The sequence below is a fragment of the Sceloporus occidentalis genome, unplaced genomic scaffold, assembly GCF_023333645.1.
Source record: "Sceloporus occidentalis isolate IW3139 unplaced genomic scaffold, rSceOcc1.0.p SCAF_5, whole genome shotgun sequence".
Classification (NCBI taxonomy): domain Eukaryota; kingdom Metazoa; phylum Chordata; class Lepidosauria; order Squamata; family Phrynosomatidae; genus Sceloporus; species Sceloporus occidentalis.
The window spans coordinates 1,291,231-1,314,857 of NW_028316985.1; the positions used below are offsets into that span (position 1 = coordinate 1,291,231).

Here is a 23,627-nt window from a genome sequence, read left to right on the forward strand (position 1 = left end):
CTGCCTGTTCGCTTCCGGGCACAATACAAGGTGTTGGTTATTACCTATAAAGCCCTAAATGGCTTGGGCCCAGAGTACTTGGAGGACCGCCTCTCCCCATACAGTCCGCCCCACAGTCTCAGATCGGGCGGAAAACATTTATTAAGAGTTCCAAAGGCAAGATATACTTCATCTCAGAGGGCATTTTCCATCTCACCCCCACAGCTTTGGAACTCACTGCCTGACGAGCTCTGTGTTGTCACCTCCCTAGATGGATTCAAGAGGAATTTGAAGACCTTCCTATTCCGCCAGGCTTTCCCCCATGTGCCTTAATGCTATCTTTTGTCTCCCCCTGATGATGTATGCTGTTCAATCCAGCTATCTGTTATGGTTTTAATGTTTTGTAAGATAACTGGTTTTAGAAGTTGTATAGTTTTTAATTGGTATGGGTGGCTGGTTTGCAATTTGTTGTTTATAATTGTAACTTTGTTGTATTTTCTGTTGGAAACCGCTGTGATCTACACAGGAACAGCGGTATATAAATAAATTATTATTATTATTATTATTATTATTATTATTATTATTATTATATTGCAAGGTGCTTGCAAGTGGTCTCCAGAAGGTTCATAATGTGTTTTTTGCTCATGAATGGTTTGCCTGACCTGCTTTTTTCATTTCAGGCATGCATCCTGTTAGTTTGTGGATAAAAAGGTTTTGCTAAAATGTGTTACAATTGAGCAGCCTCTCCCTCTTCTTTCCATGGCTGCACCTACACTGCAGAACTAATGCAATCTGACCTGGCTTTAACTGCCATGCCACAATGCTATGGAATTCTGGGGCCTGTAGTTTTGTGAGATATTTAGCCTTCTCTGTCAGAGAACTCTGGTGCCCCAACGAACTACAAACCCTAGAATTCCATAGGATTGAGTCATGAAATTAAAGCGGTATCAAACTGCATGAATTCTGCAGTGTAGCAGCAGCCCGTGCCATTTCTGCCGCTGGTCCCAAATTTTCTGTTAAAGAAGTAATGCCCAGGAACACAGGCACTCCAACAACTGATGTGCGCCCGCCTCTCTTCCTCTGCTCTCCAGCGGCCCCATGCGGGCCTACATCTTGGCCCACCAGGAAGCCATTTCACTCTGGAGGTCTCTGATGGGTCCCACCAAGGTGTTTCGTGCCCAGCATACTGACCCAGAGTCCATCCGTGGGGCGTTTGGCCTCACTGACACTCGGAACACAGTGCATGGCTCAGGTGAGTTGAGATGAAACTCAAGGGAATGTGGAATATGGAGTGGAATTAGGAGAGAGCTCAGGTTCTTCTTCTGTACTAAAAAAGGTTCTGAAAGCTCATTGCAATGTTGTTCTGAGAAAGAGACCCCAAAGTGTAGGCACAATATATTTGTATCTGATGAAACCAAGGTCTGCCATGGTCTTAGAATTCAGCACAGGAGAAGCAAGCCCAAAGGTAAAATGCACCTCAGCATCAAATGTCAGGGAAAAGGAGTGAAATGCTGCAACTGTTCATAGAATCATAGAGTTGGAAGAGACCGCACGGGCCCTGATCCAGTCCAACCCCATTCTGCCATGCAGGAAATCCAAATCAAAGCATCCCCAACAGATGCCCATCTAGCCTCTGCTTAAAGACCTCCAAGGAAGGAGACTCCACTACACTCCGAGGAAGGAGTGTATTCTGCTGTCGAACAGCCCTTACTCAGGAAGTTCTTCCTAATGTTGAGGTGGAATCTCTTTTCCTGTAGCTTGCATCCATTGTTCCGGGTCCTGTTCTCTGGAGCAGCAGAAAACAAGCTTGCTCCCTCCTCAATATGACATCCTTTCAAATATTTAATGTTCATGTTCAGATTGGGAAGGGATCATTTGTGTAAAGGAAAATTTCTGGGATTTTTCAGTGAAAAACAGAGGGAGGAAGCCTAGATAAAACCTAAGGAAGCTGCCAGGCTGGTTTCTCTGAGGGCTAAAAAGATGGCAGCGAATCTAGGTGTTAGAAGGTAAATGTCAACCAGGCCAATTCAGGATTACAGTACCATAGAGACTTACTTTGGAGTAAGTTGCATTGAGTTCAGTGGGACTTAATTCTGAATAGACGTACACAGGATTGCCCTGACAATGGATGAGAGCCAGAGTTTTGAAGTATAAGACATGGATTGAAGACCCCTCGATGCGTTTCAGCCCATATTCTTTAGCGGCCACATTTGAAAATGCTCCTAGCTGTGAACTGTCCCAGAAGCTTAACAGTCCCAACGCTTCTGAGGTTAAGGATCATCCTATGGAGAAATCCTCTGCCTTTTACTTCATTGGCACTGTTCTTGTACAAGCATGTACCTCTGCCTGCCCAAACGCAACCTATGTAAACTGGTTTGGTGGTTTGGAGCCCTCCTCAAGCCCCAGAGAGTCTCCTTTGGGTAGAGTCCTGTATCGTTGGGATAGTTGGAGAGGAGGCCTCCCTGGACCGTCAGATTAATTTATTTAATGTACAACTGGCCTTTCTCCTGATAAAGGTTAAAACCAAATCTAGCTTATACATTTATCAAGATAAAAAACCAAGTCAATAGTCCTGTTAAAATACTACAGGCTGAGCCTTCCTTATCCAGAAGTCTAAAATCCAAATTACTCCTAAACCCAAAACTTTTTGTATGGGTGGCTGAGATAGTGTCCCCTTTGCTTTCTGATGGTTCAGTGCACACAAACTCTTGGTCTGCCCCATCCAGCCTTCCACAACCCAGATGCTGGCTGGGGAGGATAGAAGTTGTAGTCCCAACACATCTGAAGGATGGGAGATGAGAGAAGGAGGTGAAGCCAGGACTGTCTCTTCTGTTTTCTGTTAGCTCTCCATGGCCTCAGGCAGAAGGGACTGTTTTTTAGCCTTGCTGCCCAGGAGAGATCGAAATCAGTTCTCTTGTCATGCAGAAGCTGGGCTCTACTCCAGAGGGTTGTCTCAGCTCCACAATGGAGCTGCTTATGTTTGCACTCTTTGCGCTTGCAAGATCCAGGTCTTCACCTAATTCAGAGGGGGGTTCCCAGCTTTTGGGCGCCCAAATGTTTTGGATTCTCAAATTCAATTTGGAGAAGCAAAGGTTGAGAAGAACCACCACTTGAGAGTGTTCTTTCAGGGACCTGCCTACATTTTACCTGCTCATGTTTTTCTCTTTCTTGCCTGTTCTGGCAGATTCGACAGAGTCAGCCAGCAGGGAAATAGCCTTCTTCTTCCCAGAATTCAGTGAAGAGCATTGGTATCGCTATGAGGAGCCGCAGCTGCGCAGGGAGTTGGCTTACTATGCCACCAAGGCAGGTGTTGAGCACAGGCCAGTGGGCAGCTGGACGGAGGCAGACTGAAGGTATCCTGGGACCTGAGCAAACTCTGTCCACTGAAGCCTATATGGGGGTTGTGCTCTATGTCTTGCAACATCACAGAATGTGTCACAGCCTAGTCTGGATGCGGGACAATGTAAAATTATTGCTATTCAGGCTGGGATGCAGTATGCATATTTTGTGGTCCAAAGAAGCCCAGTCCCCCTTTGCCATAGCAACAGTATTGTTGCTCCTGCTGTTTTCACATGCCCTTGGCCAAGCGTGGTCCCACATTGTTCTTCCAGGCCATACACTGTGTACAGTCTTCTCAATACCCCTCATCTTGCAGGTGGACAACTATGGAAGGGGTCAAGGAATCATTTTTCAGCCTTATACACCCCTCTCCCATGGACTGATGCTACTGGAGGTGATGTCATTTTCAGCTGATATTCAGTTTATGTTGTTCATTAAAAAAACATTTATAACAATTTATGGATCTGGGACAATCTGAGGAGGCAAAACTGACACATTTTACTTTGTAGACATGTTTTATTGCATGCGAGCAAAAAAAAAATGCCTATGAAAAAGAAAGCATTGGGAGTAGGCTCCTCATGCCAGACATTTTATGGTGGGGAGGGCTTTGGAGCCACAAAAATGGCTCCGTGGGCAACATGTGCTCCCTGCCTGCTCTCCCCGCAACCTTCCAGGATAGATTAAGGTTGAACTGGTCTGGTGATCAAGTGATGATTAATTGGATAGGAAGAGAGGCACTCTGGCCTAAAGGTACCCAGAGGTCCTGTTTCCCAATAAACCAGCACTCTGTTTCAAAAGGTGTTGCTTTGTACTGGTATCTTCACCATAATGAGGACAAATCCTCTACATTCCCAGCAAGGACGTTTTCCTTTTGGACCTGTGGTCAAGATTGATTGACCCGAGAAGTCAGTTTTAACTGTCTCACTTCTTGGTTCTTTGATCACCCCCAAGGAAATGAATGGAGGATATTGACTCAAAGGGATAGAGACTGTGGACTTACTGGATGCACTCAATTAAAAGACAACAGCATGCACTCATGCATTCATGACCATATATTTAGTTAAAGTATTTTTAATCATTTTTGTAAGGGCTACGCTCTCAAAGCTGTGTGCAAAAATTTAAAAATATTCAACCCTGGTTCTCAAGCAGTGGCAAGTGCTCTTTTGGCTGAAAAAGGTTTTTACCCTCAGCCCCCCAAAATGGGAAGGGGCTTAGGACTCCAGACATGGTTAGGGCATGTCCCAAGAGATGCACTGCCCCCCCCCCCCCCGACTAGATCTGGTCTACAGGCATTACCATTTTCCACCCTTAATATAAATGTTCAAAGAGCTTGGGAGATAAAAGTTATCCCTGGGCCCATTCACACTCATGTTGCAACTTAATGCAAATGGCCACCAGGTATCAATTGTCAGGGAAGGACTAGAACTGCTGTCATATTAAGACAGGATCATGTGAGTGACACGCACACCCAAGTGTGACTTATTTGTTCATATCTCTTTTTACAAGTGCTGCAGGGGGCAGTTAACTGAGATATGCCAGCCAATATTTACAGTGGAGTAAGTCACCAATAGGATTTTACCCTGAGAGTAAAACTGACCACTGTATTTTTCTGTTCCTTGTTCCCTAGCATTTTGCTGTTGTTAACTGCTATCAAGTCAGCTTCAGCTTATGGTGACTCTGTGATTCAGGGACCTTCAAGTCACTCATTTCATCAACAGCTCTTCTCAGGCCTTGCAAACATATGTCTTCATTGTCTACTTTGTTGTGTGCCTTCAACTTGTTTCTGACATATGGCAATCCTAAGGTGAACCTATCATGGTGTTTTCTTGAAAGTTTCTTCAGAGAGGATTTGCCATGGTCATCTTCTGAGGCTGAGAGTGTGTGACTTGCACAAGGTCACCAGTAGTTTGCATGGCTCACCCAGGATTCGCTTGATCTCCAGAGGTATAGTCTAGTGTTTAAACCACTACACCACATTGGCTCCATTGTCTACTTTAAGGTTATGTAAATTATCTGTAGTATTCATTCTTCTTTTCTTAATGTTCAGCTGTAAATCTGCTTTTGCACTTTCTTCCTTCACATTCTTCAGTAGTCGTTCCAAGTCTTTGCTCTTTCTTGTTAGTAGTATGGTGTCATCTGCACATTTTAGACTATTGATCTTCTTTCCTCCTATTCCCACTTCCTTCCTTCAAACCTAATCCTGCTTTATATGTGTTATGTTCATTGTACAAGTTAAACATATTGAGTGATCAAACCCAGCTCTCCTTGACCATATTGCCAATTGGAAACCATTTCATTCCTCCATATTCTTTCTTAACAGTAGCCTCTTGAATCATAGAATCATAGAGTTGGAACAGACTGCAGGGGCCATCCAGTCCAACCCTCTGCCATGCAGGAACAAAGCATCCCCGACAGATGGCCATCCAGCCTCTGCTTAAAATTGGGGCCTGACCAGAGCAGAATAGAGTGGCACTGTTACTTCCCTTGATCTAGACACTATACTTTTATTGATGCAGCCTAAAATTGCTTTGGCCTTTTTAGCTGCCGCATTGCACTGTTGACTCATGTTCAACCTGTGGTGTACTTGCCTCCCTGATCCCTTTCACATGAATAAGTCTCTCGTTCAGCCAGGTGTCCCCCATGATCCTATATTTCTGCATTTCATTTTTCCGCCCTAAGTGCAGTACCTTACATTTCTCCCTGTTGAAGTTCATTTTGTTAGCTGTGGCCCAACTTTCTAGTTTATTCAGGTCATTTTGAATTTTGATCCTGTCCTCTGGAGTATTAGCTGTTTCTCCTAATTTGGCGTCATCTTGTTCTTACTACAGGTTGTGCATCAAGACAATCCAATGTTGTGCTACTACCATTTCTTTAAGTTACACAATCAAAGTCTTTACTGTATAAAACAGAGGCTGAGACCCTTCTGAAATTCTTTGGCACACTCCAGTATCCAACATACCCTTAGTGCAGAATATGCATTTCTCACTGCAGCCACACTCTGGCTGGGTTCATGTTAGTGACTTATGATGACATATGTTCCAATATGCACTATGCATTCAGAGAGATTTTATTTTATTTTTGGGTGGACAGTGAACGGTTGTAGCCACTTGACCGCAGTGGAAACAGAGTTGCACATGCAGGATCATTGGTCACATGCATTAAAGTCCACAGTAGCTTGTGAATGCACGTTGCCTTTATGTATTGCCTTTGCCCACTGTACATTGCAGTTGCACAGAGGGCTTTCAACCATGCTTCTTGGACATTGGTCCACACAGGTTGCACTATGTTGACATTCAGTATAGGGGCTGTGTAGTGTAATTCTGCCAGTAGATATTTACATTGTGCTGTGATCTAATGATGCAGTATGTTGGCCTGTGTTTTCATTGCTCCATCTGCCAGAAGTCTGTGACAAAGTCACAACTGAAATACTGATAGAAAGGATGGACCTTGACCCTGATCAGCCAGGGCTGCATATTTCAATTCTCTCCATGTGGGAGTTACACATTAATTGTATAACAAGTTTGTGCAACTGAACAAAGATGCTAAACTATGCAGCTGAATTCACAACTAAATGTACATACACAGCTGGGCACAATGCAGCCTGTGATGTGCTGCATGCATGGTGTGTACATGTCCACCCTGTGCATCATGCGCCATTGCATCAGTTCAGCTTCTGTAACCTTGAGCTGAATGTGGATGTGGTAAATGCACTTCCAGAGGTAAACTGCAGAAAGCCAGAAAGTGCTGGAAGAGGCCATCCAAATGGAGAGGAGGACAGGGGTGGAGTATGCCGCTATGAGCAAATACATTTTTAGCTGGGGTTGGGTGGGTTGGAAGCAAGATGTGGTTATGGTACAAGTACTGTATACAACATTTTACATGGAGAAAGAGGATAGGGAGTTCCTCTCCTGCCGTATCCCCCTTTCTGGGAATGAAATGAAAAGACCCAACATAATCTCAGACAGTAACAAGATGAAGATGATGAAACCCACAGCATTTCTTATCAAAGGAGAGCTATGATGAGGGCCTGACTGAAAACAACAAGCTCCATACACCAAGCAACCAAACTTTTAACAATCCCCTTTGCTCCTCATTTAGTTGTTGCAAGAAAAAACATTCTGGTTAATGGACCCTTGGGAGATGCAAACTCTTTTCCCAAAGGGACATTCTTCATGGTGTAAGCTACTCCCCAAAGACACTTTGCAGCCATTGGTGCATAGCCCAAGAGGAGAGTCAAACCTGGAAAAGCACCTGCCCAAACTTCTCCTGGCAAGTGGTAATGAAAGTAACCAATTAATTAAGGGAAAGGGCTGGGGGAGGAATCTTTGCTCCCTTAGTGCACAATCAATGTTAACCCAACCCAACTTCATGAACTTGTCACCCAGCCCACAGTGACATAATTTTGCCTCTCAAAATGGATGTCTTTCCATTTTTATTTGTTTAGAGTGTTTGAAACCCATGCTTCAGCTAAAAGGGCTCCAAAAGCTGCTTACAAATTGTCACTTTGACAGTTCCCTGCCCTCATTGAAGTGCTATTCAACATCTTTATCAATGACTTGGATGACAGAATTGTGGGCATATTCCTCAAATTTGCAGATGACACACTTAAAAAAACCAATATGATTCAAAGTTGCTTCAATAGAAGTACAGTGTCTAGATCAAGGGAAGTAATAGTGCCACTCTCTTCTGCTTTGGTTGGGCCTCACCTGGAATAATCCCATGTCCAGTTCTGGGCAAAACAATTCATACAAGATGATGAGAAACTGGAGCGTCTCCAAAGGAAAGTGGTAAAGGGTCTGGAAACCATGAAGCCCTATGAGGAATTCCTTAGAGAGCTGGGTATGTTTAGCTCGGAGAGGAGACAGTTAAGAGGTGATATGATAGCTCTGTTTAAGTATTTGAAGGGCTGTCATAGGTTTCTGAGAAACAAGTCATGCTAGACTAATCTGATCTCCTTTTTGGATAAAATTACCAGTTTGTTAGATGAAGGGAATGCTGTGGATATAGTATATCATGATTTCAGTAAGGCCTTTGACAAGGTTCCCCATGACATTCTTGCAAACAAACCAGTAAAATGTGCGCTAGACAATACAACTGTTCAATGGATTTGTAATTGGTTGACTGGCCAAACCCAAAGGGTGCTCAGCCATGGCTCCTTTTCATCCTGGAGAGAAGTGACCAGTGGGCTGTCCAGTGGGGTTCTGTCCTGGGCCCAAGGCTATTCAACATCTTTATCAATGACTTAGATGAAGGAATAGAAGGCATGCTTATCACATTTGCAGATGACACCAAATTAGGAGGAGTATCTAATATCCCAGAGGACAGAATGAAAATTCAAAATGAACTGAATGGATTGGACTAACTAACAAAATGAATTTCAGCAGGGAGAAATGTAAGATACTGCAGTTTGGGCAAAAAAATGAAATACAGTGCACCTGCGTCATACGCGGGCACATCATACGCGGGTTTGAGCATACGCTCACACCTGCGAGGGAGTCCATGGGGCGTGCGCACCGCCGTGCCGTTGCATGCATGAGCCCCATTCATGCGAATGGGGCTTGAGCATGTGCAGAATTCGGCTTACACGGGGGGGTGGGTCCAGAACGGATCCCCCACGTAAGCCGAGGGCACGCTGTACATAAATATAGCATGGGGGACACCTGGCTTAAGGAGACTTCTACATGTGAAAGGGATCTAGGAGTCCAAGTAGACCACAAATTGAACATGAGTCAACAGTGTGATGTGGCAGCTAAAAAGGCCAATGTGATTCTAGGCTGCATCAGTAAAAGTTATAGTGTCTAGATCAAGGGAGGTAATAGTCCCACTATTCTGCTTTGGTCAGGCCCCACCTGGAATAACACTGTGTCCAGTTCTGGGCAAAACAATTCAAAAAGGATGTGGAGAAACTGGAGCCATGTGTCCAAAGGAGGGCAACTAAAATGGTGAAGGATTTGGAAACCATGAAGCCCTATGAGGAGAGACTTAGGGAGTTGCTTGGTATATTTAGCCTGGAGAAGAGATGGTTAAAGGTTGATATGATGGCCCTGTTTAAATACTTGAAGGGATGTCATATTGAGGGGGGAGCAAGCTTGTTTTCTGCTGCTCCAGAGAATAGGACCCAATGGAGCAATGGATGCAAGCTCCAGGAAAAGAGATTCCAGCTCAACATTAGGAGGATCTTCCTGACAGTAAGAGCTGTTTGACACTGGAAGATGCTCCCTGGGAGGTTGGTGAAGCATCCTTCTTTGGAGGTTTTCAAACGGGGTGGATAGCCTTCTGTTAGGAATGCTTGGATTGTATCTTGGTGCATTGCAAAAGGGAGTTGGATTGGATGGCCATAAGGGTTTCTTCCAACTCTAGGACCATATGAGAATCATATATTCTCAGTAAGATCCTAAAAATTGTCCTGTTTTTGGACTATAGACCTTAGAATCCCTCATGGCATGTAAACAGTGACCAGGCTGGCCTGGAATTCTGGGAGTTTTAATTTTAAAAAAAGTAACTTTCCTAAGCCCTTTGCAGAATTGCCTGGCTTCCAGCATTTAGCAACAGCTTTAGTTTCCAAACCCTTTCCGAGAAAAACTCCACCTTAACATCATATTACACTTATCTAATCGGGATGTGACAAATGGACGTGTGTCAGGGCCATGTGTGTATATGGGGAAAGGCAGCATTTGTGAGAGCCGGCAAAAATAAGTCCTGGGCACATCCAGGAGCAGCATCTCTGAGCTGCAAAGCTGATCCTAAACAGAGTCAACCTAAATGTTTTCAACAAAATTTATTTCTTAAATTGTTTTATTAAATAAAGTTACAGAATAAAAAGTATAATAATGAAAAAGTACATATGATTTTATACAAAGCATTGGAATCATATGATAAACTAACAAAATATATTTAAGAAAAATAAAAAATAAAGCCATAGAACAAATAAAAGAAGGAATGGGTTATAAAATAATAATATAAAAAATGAAAAAGAAAAAAGGAGAAAGGAGAAAGACTATGTCTAACTAGTATTAACCCCCTTAACCCCTTCACCTTGGTGCAATGTTTGGCTTCCCACTCCTTTAACCAGTAGTTTAGTATATACATCCTATTATTATTACTCCTCCATCAGAATAAAAAAGAGAAAGGAAGAAAGAAAGAAAGGAAGGAAGTAGTAAGTAAAATTAAATAAGGATAAAAACATAACAAGTCATATTAATACTGTTATCTCCTTTTCTTACTCTTTAACGTAATCCATAAATGGTTTCTGATTCCTTATACAATCTTCAGTGTCCTCACCATTCACTCAGCTAGTGAATTCAGATAGGGCCATCATCTTTTCCATCCGTTCAAGAATATCTGGTGTTTCTTCTTTCTTCTAATTCTTTGCATAAATTAGCCTCGCAGTCATAACCATGTAATACAATAGATTTGTATATTTTCTTTTAACCTTGTTTCCATAGTCAATCATAGAATCACGGAAGAAACCCTAAAAGGAGCCATCCAGTGCAACTCGATTCTGCCATGCAGGAAATCTAAATCAAAGCAGCCCTGACAAATGGCCATCCAGCTTCTGTTTAATCATATTTAGCAAAAATAATTCAGGTCTAAACATTATGTCTTTCCCCAAGATCGTTTTAATAACAAAAAAAATTCCCATCCAATAGTCTTGAGCTTTTGTAGATGTCCGCCAAGTATGACATTTCCAGCATTTATCCATAGTCACTTTATATGTTTTAGCTAATCTATTGGGGTCAAGTACCACCTGAAAAACATTTTGTAATAGTTTTCTTTTGGGTCATAGCTGCATGTAATTTATATAATTTGGATGTAGTATGTTTTTCTCCTGAGTTCATTATATTCTCAAATTCTGTTGTTTTCTTTGCAAGACCATAATTTACCTTAACTTCCTTGAATCTTTCCCTTAACTGATAGCACAGTGATGGTGAACCTTTTTGAGGCCGAGCGCCCAAACTGCAACCCCAAACCCACTTATTTATTGCAAAGTGCCATGTCCCTCTGGCTTTCTAGTAACAAACTCTGGCAAACTCTGTGCTGGAGTGACGACAGAAAGGGCTCTGAGTGGCACTTCTGGCACGTGTGCCATAGGTTCGCCATCACTGTGATAGCATGTCAGCCACTGCACTGTAAAACCCTTTTCTTCCAAATCAGCCCAATGTTTACTATACTATTTATCTTGATCTTCCTCTAGTAAATCCCCAGATATAAACCAGTTTTTCACACTACCTAATTCTCTTCTTTGGAAAGTTTCTTGAGCTGATAACCACCCAGGAACTTTGGGATTCAATCTTTTTAAAATAAATAAATAAATAAAAGCATAAAATAAAGATCATATTTTTCTGCAGGAAGGGGATCCTTGGCTGAGCCGTGCTACATGGGAAAAGGATTATTGGGGTTATTGTGAATCCTTGTTGAACATGAGCCAGCAGTGCGATGCTGCAGAAAAGAAGGCAAATGCTGTTTTAGTCTGCATTCATAGAAGCATAGTTTCCAACTGTAGGGAAGGAATTGTCCCATGATATTCTGCACTGGTTAGGCCTCATCTGGAGCCCTGTGTTCACTCCTGGACGCCTCGTGTAAAGAAGGATAGAGACATGTTGGAGTAAGTTTAGAGAAGAGCAGCAAGGGATGGAGAACAAAACATCTGAGGAGAGGTAGAATGAGTTGGGCATGTTCAGTCTGGTGAAGAGAAGACTAAGAGATGACATGATGGCATAGAATCCTAGAATCATAGAGTTGGAAGAGACCTCAAGGGCCATCCAGACTAACCTCATTCTGCCATGCAGGAACTCACAATCAAAGTGTAGGACCAGGTCTAATGATTTGAATTCCAAGAGGGTGGATTCCAACTGAACATTAGACTGAACTTTTTGATAGTGAAAGCAGATGGACAATAGAACCCATCGCCTAAAGAGGTGGTGGGATCTTCTCTGGATGTCTACATAGAGAGGCTGGACAGCTCCTTGCTGGAGATGCTTTAGCTGGAGAGCCTGCATTGAGCAGGGCTGGGTTGGAGCTGGTGGCCCATGGACCTTCCTCCTCCTCTCTAGGGCAGCCCTTTAGTCATCAGTGTGTTTCTGTCACTCACCCTGAGATACTTGTAGCTGAACCATCCAAAAATATCCTGAAGCAGAGAGGTGTCACTGAAAGCCTTTAGCAGTAATGTTCACCCAACATGCATTCAACTTGTATTCCACATTCCCTTGGAAACTCACATGGATGGAAGACATAAAACAAATGCAAAAAAATACACACCAGAGCACATGCATTTCAGTCGCTTGGTTCCCAGTTGCCTCTGCTTTCCAGTGTTCTCTTTTCCAAAGTAAATAATAGAATCCCAGAGTTGGAAGAGATCCCAAGGGCCATCCCTTTCACACGTATAAGTCTCCTTAAGCCAGGTGCATTGCATTTTTCCACTCTAAGAGCATTTGTCAACCTTTTTATCTACTAGGACTCCTAGATCCCTTTCGCACGTACTGTTGTCAAGCCAGGTGTCCCCCATCCTATATCTATACACCACGGTGGTGACTATAACCAAATGCAGAAATACACATCAGACTACATACACACAACTATTGTTTGGACTCCCACTTGCCTCAGCATTTCAGTGTTGTCATTTCCAAAGTACCTCAAGAGGAAACAAGAAGGTGCTCTGCTGGGGGGACTTTAAAAGTCAGTCTACATGGGCATCTAAGGAAGTACACCCAAGTGCATGGAAGCTTCTGCTATCAATCTCTTCTTTCTTTGAGTGGGAGAAAGCCTAACATATTGGCAGTCATATTAGAAACCTTGAAATTCTTCACTGGGGAAAAAATATATGATACCGAATGTAGCCTCCTTGCAGTATGGACTTGTCCCATCTTGTGGATTTGATCCTGCAGTTACGGGAAATGCAAGACCTGCAGCTGTGGATCCATATCACATTCCCAGGCCCTGGGATACCCTTGTATGGATTCCGCCCGCTCTCCTTGACCTTATCAATGAATCTTATCTTGCAGTCCCACTTGTTGCATTCCCAGCGGAGGACACGGGGGCCATGGAGGTCCCTCCTCCTGCTCCTCTAAGCATAAATATCCACCAAGGAATGGGCTGAACAACCTTCCCTTCCTTGGACTCAGTTTGCCTTCAGAGGTGAGATCAGTCGTTTCAGGCATCTTCATCATTCTTCCCTTTCCTTCTAAATTAGAATTTGGGGTGTCGCTGGAAATGTTGTGGGTGGTGAAGGGTCTGGAAGCATGTTTATCTGCACTGAAGCCTCCCCCTCCTCATGCTTTTCTCTGAAGAATAATTCCTCAACAATATATTAAGACATTCAAATGCCAAGTGAAAACAATGGAAAAGTGCCTTTGCTCTATCATTCTCCCTGACTGGGTTCTCCAACTTTGGGGAACAAATAATTGCCAGAATTCAAAGATATAGCCATGTTAGTCTGTAGAATCAGTATATGGAGAGATCTTGTAGCACTTTGAGACTCACAGAAAGAAAGAAATGGGTAGCATGAGCTTTTATCAAATGCATCTGAAGAAGTAGACTGAAGTCTAGGGAAGCTCATGCTGCCCATTTCTTTCTTTCTGTGAGTCTCAAAGTGCTACAAGATCTCTCTATATGAAATAATTACCAGTATTCTTTCCTCTCCCATATGAGCTGAAGAAACTGTCTTTCTCCTGAGGTCTAATTTGCACTACCAAAATAGTGCATTTTCACACCACTTTATCTGCCATGGCTCCATGCTATGGAATCCTGGGATTTTTAATTTGTAGGGGACACTTGAGCTCTCTGGGGGATAAGGCTATCTCACAAAACTGCAGGTCCCAGAATTCCATTGCATGAAGCCATAGCATGCAGTTAAAGCAGTGTCAACCCCCATTATACAGTTTTTTGTGGGGTTTTCGGGATATGTGGCCATGTTCTAGAAGAGCTTATTCCTGATGTTTTGCCAGCATCTTACATGCCAGCCACAAATGCTGCTGAAACGTCAGGAATAAACTTCTAGAACATGGCCACATCATCCGAAAAACTCACAAAAAACTGTGGATGCTGGCCATGAAAGCCTTCGACTTCACAAACCCACATTATAAAGACCTGAGCCAGATTTTTGGAGGTCCATCTTGCCTAGTCTTTTTGGCTCTGCTTGGCAGCAATAGATATCTGCAGAATTTTGGGCTTTTCCTAGTTCTACCTGTTGATCCCAGTTAGTCCCATCCAAGGCCTAAAAAGGCCCAACGCTCCTTGTCTTGTAAAATCAGACAAGGCTGGATGCGTCCAGTTGGAAGACCTGCCTTCTTCAACCTTCTCTGTCTTCACAGGTTTAGAGCCAAGATGTCCTCCATGGCTTACCTTCTCCTTTTTCTCTTCGGCAGCCTCCTTGCTGTCACCTACGCAGAAGGTGAGTCACTTCCACCACATGTTACATGGATTTGTCATTGGTTGACCAGCCGAACCCAAAGGGTGCTCAGCAATGGCTCCTCTTCTTCATCCTGGAGAGAAGTGACCATTGGGGTGACCAGTGGGGCTCTGTCCTGGGCCCAAGGCTATTCAACATCTTTATCAATGACCTGGATGACAGAATTGGGAGCATACTTAGCAAATTTGCAGATGACACCAAATTAGGAGGAATAGCTAATACTCCAGAGGACAGGATCAAGATTCAAAATGACCTGAATAGACTAGAAAGCTGGACCAAAGCTAACAAAATGAAATTCAACACGGAGAAATGTCTGGTACTGCACTTAGGGCAGAAAAATGAAATGAACAGATATAGGATTATGGGGGTCACCTGTCTTAAGGAGACTTATGCATGTGAAAGGGATCTAGGAGTGCAAGTAGACAATAATAATAATAATAATAATAATAATAATAATTTATTTGTGTTTCCCCGCCTCACCCAATGGATTGAAGCGGGGTTACAGACTACTAAAATCAAAATACATACACCAATCTTATAAAACACTAAACAGTAAAATGTAACATCAATAATTTATCAAACCATCAGACATCCAGGGGCAAGGGCAGAATATCGTTGTCAGATAGGGCATATCAATTATCACTCATTGGGGGGGGGAGCTCGTCAGGAAGGCTGTTCCACAACCTCGGGGCCATTATTGTGAAGGCCTTTTGAGATGAGGAGGCATATTTGGAAGATGGTGTTTCCAACTGAGTCTTTCCAGATGTTCTGAGTGTGCGAGGCGGATCACATGGGGAGATACGGTCCCTCAAGTAACTTGGGCCCAAGCCATGTAGGGCTTTATAGGTGATAACCAACACCTTGTATTGTGCCCGGAAGCAAATGGGCAGCCAGTGAAGATCTTTCAACTTGGGCGTTATATGGTCAAAGCTAGATGTACTAGTGACTAATCTGGCTGCCATATTTTGTACTAACTGAAGCTTCCGGATTTGCTACAAGGGTAGCCCCATGTAGAGTGCATTACAGAAATCTAGACGAGAGGTTACAAGAGCATGTACCACAGTTTCAAGGTCCCTTTGGCCCAGGTAGGGTCGCAGTTGGCGTATCAACCGAAGTTGATAGCCAGCACTTCTGGCCGTCGCATCTACTTGAGATGTCAACTGCAGGGAAAAGTCCAGAAGTACTCCTAGATTGCAAACTTCGTCCTTCAGGGGAAGTGTGACCCCATTCAGGACCGGTGGACAAATTTCCTTCCCCGGGCCTGGGGGACCTATCACCAGTACTTCCGTTTTCTCTGGATTCAAACTGAGTTTGTTTTCCCTCATCCAGCCCATTACTAACTCCAGGCAGGCATTCAGAGGAGACACACCATCCTTAGTCACTGCATCAGTCGGAGACACAGAGAAGCATATTTGGGTGTCATCAGCGTACTGATAACACCGCGCCCCGTGTCTCCGGATGATCTCTCCCAGCGGTTTCATGTAAATGTTAAACAAAGTGGGGGACAAAATAGCTCCTTGAGGGGCACCAGATGTCAGTTCCCTCTTAGAGGAGCGAGTGTCCCCCAATTGCACCATCTGGAATCTGCCCGAGAGATAGGATCGGAACCACTGAAGTGCAGTGCCCCCAATGCCCAATTCTCTCAGGCGTTCCAGAAAGATACCGTGGTCGATGGTATCAAAAGCTGCTGAGATGTCCAAGAGCACCAACAAGGTCACACTTCCCTGGTCGATGCCCAGATGGAGATCATCGACTAAGGCGACCATGGCAGACTCAACTCCGTATCCCGCTCTGAAGCTGGTTTGAAATGGGTCCAGATAATTGGTTTTATCCAAAACTGCTTGGAGTTGGAAGGTAACTGCTCTCTCGATCGCCTTGCCCAAGAATGGCAACAGGGAGACCGGTCTATAATTATTTCTCACCAGGGGGTCCAGGAAGGGTTTCTTAAGAAGAGGTTTAACTATTGCTAGTTTCAAATTAGATGGAAATTTATCCTCCCTGAAAGATGCATTAATTATACGTTGTAATAATAGTGTTACTGCATCACCACCCTGGGCGGTCAACCAAGAGGGGCAGGGATTGAGAGAGCACGTCGTCTTCTTAACACTTCCAAGAAGCTTGTCCACTTCATTGGTATGTACATACTCAAAGTGAACCACTTAAATGGAGGCCACGGAAGCTCTGGATGCCTCTCCTATTGTTTCTGCTATAATGCCGGTGTCAAGATCAGCCCTTATCCGAGAGATTTTATCTGCGAAAAAGTTGCTAAAATTGTCACAGCAGGCCTTAGTTGGTTCTAAAATAGGGTTCAGGGTGGGCGACAGCTGAACAGCTCTGCAGGACATGACTCTGCAGACGCAATACATGCAGCATAGAAAGAATTCTTTGCTGCACTTATTGCCACTCCATAGGACTTCAAAAGGGTCTGATGGAGTGTCTTGTCGGATAAGCGCTGGTGTCTCCGCCAGCGGCGCTCTAGTCATTGCGTGGCCCGCTTCATTTCCCAAAGATCTTCCGTATACCAGGCTGTCTTATTAGAAGCCGTCCGGAAAGAACGCTTGGGAACGATACTGTGTATAGCCCTGGAGAGATCATTCTCCCAGATGTCGGTCAGGGCACCAACAGAGTCGCCGTCAGTTCCAACCATAAACCCCTCCATGGCTTCTTGGAACCTTTTGGGTTCCATCAGCCTTTGAGGGTGGACCATTCTAATAGGTCCTCCACCTCCAGGGAGAACTCGGGTAGTTGCCTTAAGTCACACCTCGACTAGGAAATGGTTCGTCCATGATAGGGCAGAGACATTAGATACCTCTGCCCACGGAGTCTCCATGTCCATACAAAAGACCACATCGCGCGTATTACCTGCGCAATACGTTGGACCCAAGACTAATTGGGACAGGCCCATGGCCATCATGGAAGCCATGCACTCCCAAGCTGCACCGGTCAGATCTTGTGAGCCGGCCTCGAAAGGGATGTTGAAGTCCCCCAGGACAAGAAGTCTGGGAGACTCCAGCACCAGTTCCGAGACCAGCTATGCTAGCTCGGCCAGGGAGTCTGTTAGGCCACGGGGTGGACGGTAGACCAACAGGATCCCCAGACTATCCCTAGCCTTCAGGGTCAGGTAAATACACTCAATGAAGTCAGTTTTCCAGATGGGTTTCCTAGTCAAAGTAAGAGTATTTTTATAGATTATGGCAATCCCTCCCCCCTGCCCACATGCTCTGGTCTGCTCCTTAACATCTGCTCCAGCTGGGTCTGCTCCAGCTGGGAGAGCCTGCGCCCACACTGTGTTACTCTCGACCCCCAGCCAGGTCTCCATAATGCAAACCAGGTCAGGTTTTCCCTCTACCAGAAGATCTTGTATTATGTGGGCTTTATTCTTGATTGACCTGGCATTGCATAGGAGCAGAGACAGAGTCTGTGGTACGGTTGGACTGATCCTCGGTTCTTTTGGGTTAGCAGGGTGGATGGAAGGCAGGATAGGTATTAAACACCGATCTTGCCTTCACTTATGTTGTAATTCCACTCTCCTACCACTATATCTCCCCATGCCCCGCACTATCTCAATAGGAGCTCCATGAACATAAGCCAAATTATTATGACACCCTACCACCCCATCAACATGTGTATCATCACAATCTTTTATCTCCATCGTCAACAGCGATACAGTTAAAAGGTGGAGGAGAACGTGTGATGGGCTCATTCCTCCCGCTGTCCTATGCTTGTCCCCTATCAATATAAAACTCCCGTTATATCTAATAAATTCCTATATAAATCTGCAATACAGCCCTACACAGTTACGCTACTGTTGCTCCTCTGGGGCTGCGCAGTTGCAGAGACACACAAGCCAAGTCCTGGGATTGGAGTGAGGGGGGCCCGGCGAGCCAGCTTTTGAATGTGCCGCTCTCACCGACACATAAGTTGAACATGAGTCAACAGTGCAATGTGGCAGCTAAAAAGGCCAATGCAATTCTATGCTGCATCATTAAAAGCATAGTGTCAAGATCAAGGGAAGTAAGTAATGGGGCCACTCTATTCTGCTTTGGTCAGGCCTCACCTGGAATAATCCTTTGTCCAATTCTAGGCTCCACAATTCAAAAAGGATGTTGACAAATTGGAGCGTGTCCAAAGGCTGCTCCAGAGACATAGGACTTTATCATATGAAGGAAAATTTGACTAAGCTTGTTTTCTGTTGCTCCAGAGACGTAGGACTTTATCACACGGAGGAAAATTGGAAGTTTAAACGGGGTTTATCCCATGAAAATCACACTATTACTAATAAATTGCAATTAAGATTTTCAGACAGTGCAATAAAGGAGCCATTATTCCAGGAATAACCAGGGAATAACCAGGCAATAAACAACAAGAAAGCATTTTCAGAATTTCCCCATGAATGATTTGTTGCTGTTTATTGCCTGGTTATTCACTGGTTAATGCTACTTTAATCACTTTCCAATGTGATGTCATGTGAAAAGCTTTATTGCAATTGCATGGTATTCACAGGATATTCCTGAGAAAATGCCCATTTAATCGCAACGTCATGTGAAAATATTAATTGCAAATGTGTGATTTTCACGGGATAATGCCCGTTTATACTTCAAATTGTCCTAAGACATGGAGCATTGGATGCAAGCTATAGGAAAAGGCATTCCACCTCAACATTAGGAAGACCTTCCTGGCAGTAAGGGCTGTTTGAGGGTGGAAGATACTGCTCCCTTGGAGGCTGGTGGAGTCTCCTTCTTTGGAGGCTGTTTTTAAACAGAGACTGGATGTCCCTCTGTCCCAGGGAGGGCTTGGATGGTGTCTCCTGCATGGCAGAAGGCTTGGACTGGATGGCCCTTGGTGGTCCTTCTAACTCTTCTATGATTCTATGATTCTCTCTTGCAGATGCCATGAAGGACTCCCTGGTCCTTCCTCGGTCTCCATGTCCTCCTGGGGTCCTTCTTTACAACCGGTTCTGCTATGAATTTATTAAACAGGAAACCTTTTGGGATAATGCAGAGGTAGGTCCTCTTTGTCCCACCAACCTCACAGGTGCATCTGGTGGGAATACAGGAAAGCATCTTTTTGCTGGCTGCTCCCAGATCCTGGAAATCCCTTCCTAGAGAGATGAGGCTGGCACCCTCCTTGCTATCCTTGTGTAGGCAGGGGGAGACCTTTGGGTTTCAGCAGACCCTTAAGGGCTGACGGCTCAGGATGGGGTGGGTGGGTGTTCATGTCCTGCGTTATGTGCATTTGTTGTTTTTAATGGTTTCTTATCAACTTTTTAAAAAAATATATGACTATCTTTTTAACTTTAGCATTTTTTGAGTTCTAGATTAGGGGGGAAAGCAGGGTATAAATAAAGAGGAGGAAGAGGAAGAGGAGAAGAAGGAACCTCCCCCCTCCCATTCCTCTGGCTCAAGGCAAGAGCTGTAACAGACCCACCAGCTGCCCCTCATTAGCCTGGAGAAGAGAAGGTTAAGAGGTGATATGATAGCCCTGTTTAAATATTTGAAGGGATGTCATATTGAGGAGGGAGCAAGCTTGTTTTCTGCTGCTCCAGAGAACAGGACCCGGAACAATGGATGCAAGCTGCAGGAAAAGAGATTCCACCTCAACATTAGGAGGAACTTCCTGACAGTAAGGGCTGTTTGACAGTGAAAGACACTCCTTCCTTGGAATCTCCTTCCATGGAGATCTTTCAACAGAGGCTGGATGGCCATCTGTCGGGGATGCTTTGATTGAGAGTTCCTGCATGGCAAAATGGGGTTGGACTGAATCACCCTTGTGGTCCCTTCCTACTCTATGATTCTATGATACTATGATCTTCATGGAATCATAGAATCATAGAGTTGGATGAGACCCCAAGGGCCATCCAGTCCAACCCTCTGCCATGCAAGAACTCACAATCAAAGCACTCTCTATGACAGATGGCCATCCAGCCTCTGTTTAAAGACCTCCAAAGAAGGAGACTCCACCACTCTCCAAGGCAACAGTGTCATTTACTGTCAACTAGCCCTTGCTCATAGAATAATAGAGTTGGAAGAGACCCCAAGGGCTATCCAGTCCTACCCCCCATTCTGCCATGCAGGAACTCTCAATCAAAGTATCCCTAACAGATGGCCATCTAGCCTCTGCTTAAAGACTTCCAAGGAGGGAGACTCCACCAAAACCTCCAAAGGAGTATGTTCCTGTTAGAAAAATCTTTGGGATGGGTGATGTCTCTTGCCCTCGTAGCCCCAAACTGGTACCAACTGGATCAGATGCAGTGTCCTCTGGAACTCAGGACCAAAGCCAACTCCAGCACAGGAAACCTTCTGGAACAATGCCTAGTGAAACAGCTGCTTAATTAATGAAACCAACGTCAGCAGACTTCACTCAAACGAGGGTTTATTTGTCTTAGTTACTATTTACAAAACTAACAGCTACTGTATATCACATCCTTCTCTTTCAGAGTCCATGCTCTCAACAACCAACTTCTTGAACAGGCCTTTGTTCTCTCCAGGAACATATTCCCACGATGGAGTCCAGCCTCTTTCCCACATAGAAACCAATCACAGTACAAACAACAAACATATCATGTTTACATTTTGTCTCGGGCATTTCATAGAATCATAGAATCATAGAATCGTAGAGTTGGAAGAGACCACAAGGGCCATCCAGTCCAACCCCCTGCCATGCAGGAAATCCAAATCAAAGCATCCCTGACAGATGGCCATCCAGCCTCTGTTTAAAGACCTCCAAGGAAGGAGACTCTATCACCTTCCGAGGAAGGAGTGCATTCCACTGTCAAACAGCCCTTACTGTCAGGAAGTTCCTCCTAATGTTCAGGTGGAATCTCTTTTCCTGTAGCTTGCATCCATTGTTCCGGGTCCTGTTCTCTGGAGCAGCAGAAAACAAGCTTGCTCCCTCCTCAATATGACATCCTTTCAAATATTTAAACAGGGCTATCATATCACCTCTTAACCTTCTTTTCTCCAGGCTAAACATCCCCAGCTCCCTAAGTCGTTCCTCATAGGGCATGGTTTCCAGACCCTTCACCATTTTTGTCACCCTCCTTTGGACACGCTCCAGTTTCTCAATGTCCTTTTTGAATTGTGGTGCCCAGAACTGGACACAATATTCTAGGTGGGGCCTGACCAAAGCAGAATAGAGTGGCACTATTACTTCTCTTGATCTAGACACTATACTTTTATTGATGCAGCCTAAAATAGCATTGGCCTTTTTAGCTGCCGCATCACACTGTTGACTCATGTTCAACTTGTGGTCTACTTGGACTCCTAGATCCCTTTCACACGTAGTTTCATTCAGCCAGGTGTCACCCATCCTATATCTGTGCATTTTATTTTTCCGCCCTAAGTGCAATACCTTACATTTCTCCGTGTTGAATTTCATTTTGTTAGCTTTGGCCCAGCTTTCTAGTCTATTCAGGTCATTTTGAATCTTGATCCTGTCCTCTGGGGTATTAGCTATTCCCCCTAATTTGGTGTCATCTGCAAATTTGATAAGTATGCTCCCAATTCTGTCATCCAGGTCATTGATAAAGATGTTGAATAGCCCTGGGCCCAGGACAGAGCCCTGTGGGACCCCACTGGTCACTTCTCTCCAGGATGAAAAGGAGCCATTGTTGAGCACCCTTTGGGTTCGGCCGGTCAACCAATTACAGATCCATGTAACAGTTCCTTTGTCTAGCCCACATTTTACAAGCTTGTTTGCAAGAATGTCATGGGAAACCTTGTCAAAGGCCTTACTGAAATCAAGATATACTATATCCACAGCATTCCCTTCATCTACCAATATGGTAATTTTATCAAAGAAAGAGATTAGATTTGTCTGGCATGACTTGTTTCTCTGAAACCCATGTTGACTTTTTGTGATTATGGCATTGCCTTCTAGATGTTCACAGACTCTCTGTTTAATGATCTGCTCCAGAATCTTTTCTAGAACTGATGTCAGACTAATTGGACGATAATTGTTGGGATCCTCTTTTTCCCCCTTTTTGAAGATGGGGACAACGTTTGCCCTCCTCCAGTCTGCTGGGATCTCTCCTGTTCTCCAGGAGTTTTCAAATATGATTGCCAATGGCTCCGATATTACTTTTGCCAGTTCTTTTAATACCCTTGGATGGAGTTCATCTGGTCCCGGAGACTTAAATTCATTTAGATTAACAAGGTGTTCCTCTACTATCTCCTTACTTATTCTGTGCTGAAGTTCCCCTATTCTGTCCTCTGCTCCATTATCCTCAGGTTGAGCCCCTTTGCCTTTTCTGAGAAGACTGAGGCAAAGAAGGTGTTGAGTAATTCTGCCTTTTCTCTGTCTTCTGTTAGCATTTTGCCATCTTCTCCACGCAGTGACCCTACCGTTTCCTTCTTCCTTTTGCTGCAGACATATCCAAAAAAGCCCTTTTTATTGTTCTTAACCTCTCTAGCAAGCCTGAGTTCATTCTGCGCTTTAGCTTTTCTGACTTTACCCCAAAACATGCCTGCTATTTCTTTGAATTCCTTTTTCGTGATTTCCCCCTTTTTCCATTTCTTAGACATCTTCCGTTTCAAACTTAGCTCAGTTGAAAGTTCCTTAGTCATCCATCCTGGTTTCTTGAGACACCTCCCGTTTTTCTTTCTCACTGGAACTGTTTGAAATTGTGCCTTCAGTATCTCTCTTTTGAGAAACTCCCATCCATCCTGAACTCCTTTATCTTTTAGTATTTCTGACCATGGAATTGCCCTCAATACTTCTCTAAGTTTACTGAAATTTGCTCTCCTAAAGTCTAGGATGCGTGTCTGACTCTGCCTGGCTTCTCCTTTCCATTGTATAACAAACTCCAGGAGAACATGGTCACTTCCACCTAAGGATCCCTCCACTTGCACCCCATTAACCAAGTCATCCTTGTTGGTTAGGATCAGATCTAAAATAGCTGACC

General features: G+C 44.2%; 1 protein-coding gene across 6 annotated transcripts in view; it reads left to right on the forward strand.

Moving 5' to 3' along the window:
• LOC149311510 (uncharacterized) overlaps positions 1–23,627 on the forward strand; it is a 43,673-nt gene that overhangs the window by 4,049 nt on the left and 15,997 nt on the right. For 5 of the 6 annotated variants that reach the window (XM_089527327.1, XM_089527325.1, XM_089527329.1 and 2 more), the window contains exons 5-6: positions 1,071–1,231; positions 19,613–19,728. In XM_089527327.1, coding sequence (XP_089383453.1) covers positions 1,071–1,231; positions 19,613–19,728 — 277 coding nt within the window. Of the gene's footprint in view, positions 1–1,070; positions 1,232–14,627; positions 14,708–19,612; positions 19,729–23,627 lie in introns of all 6 variants that reach the window. The other variant, XM_089527330.1, reaches the window with a different exon arrangement.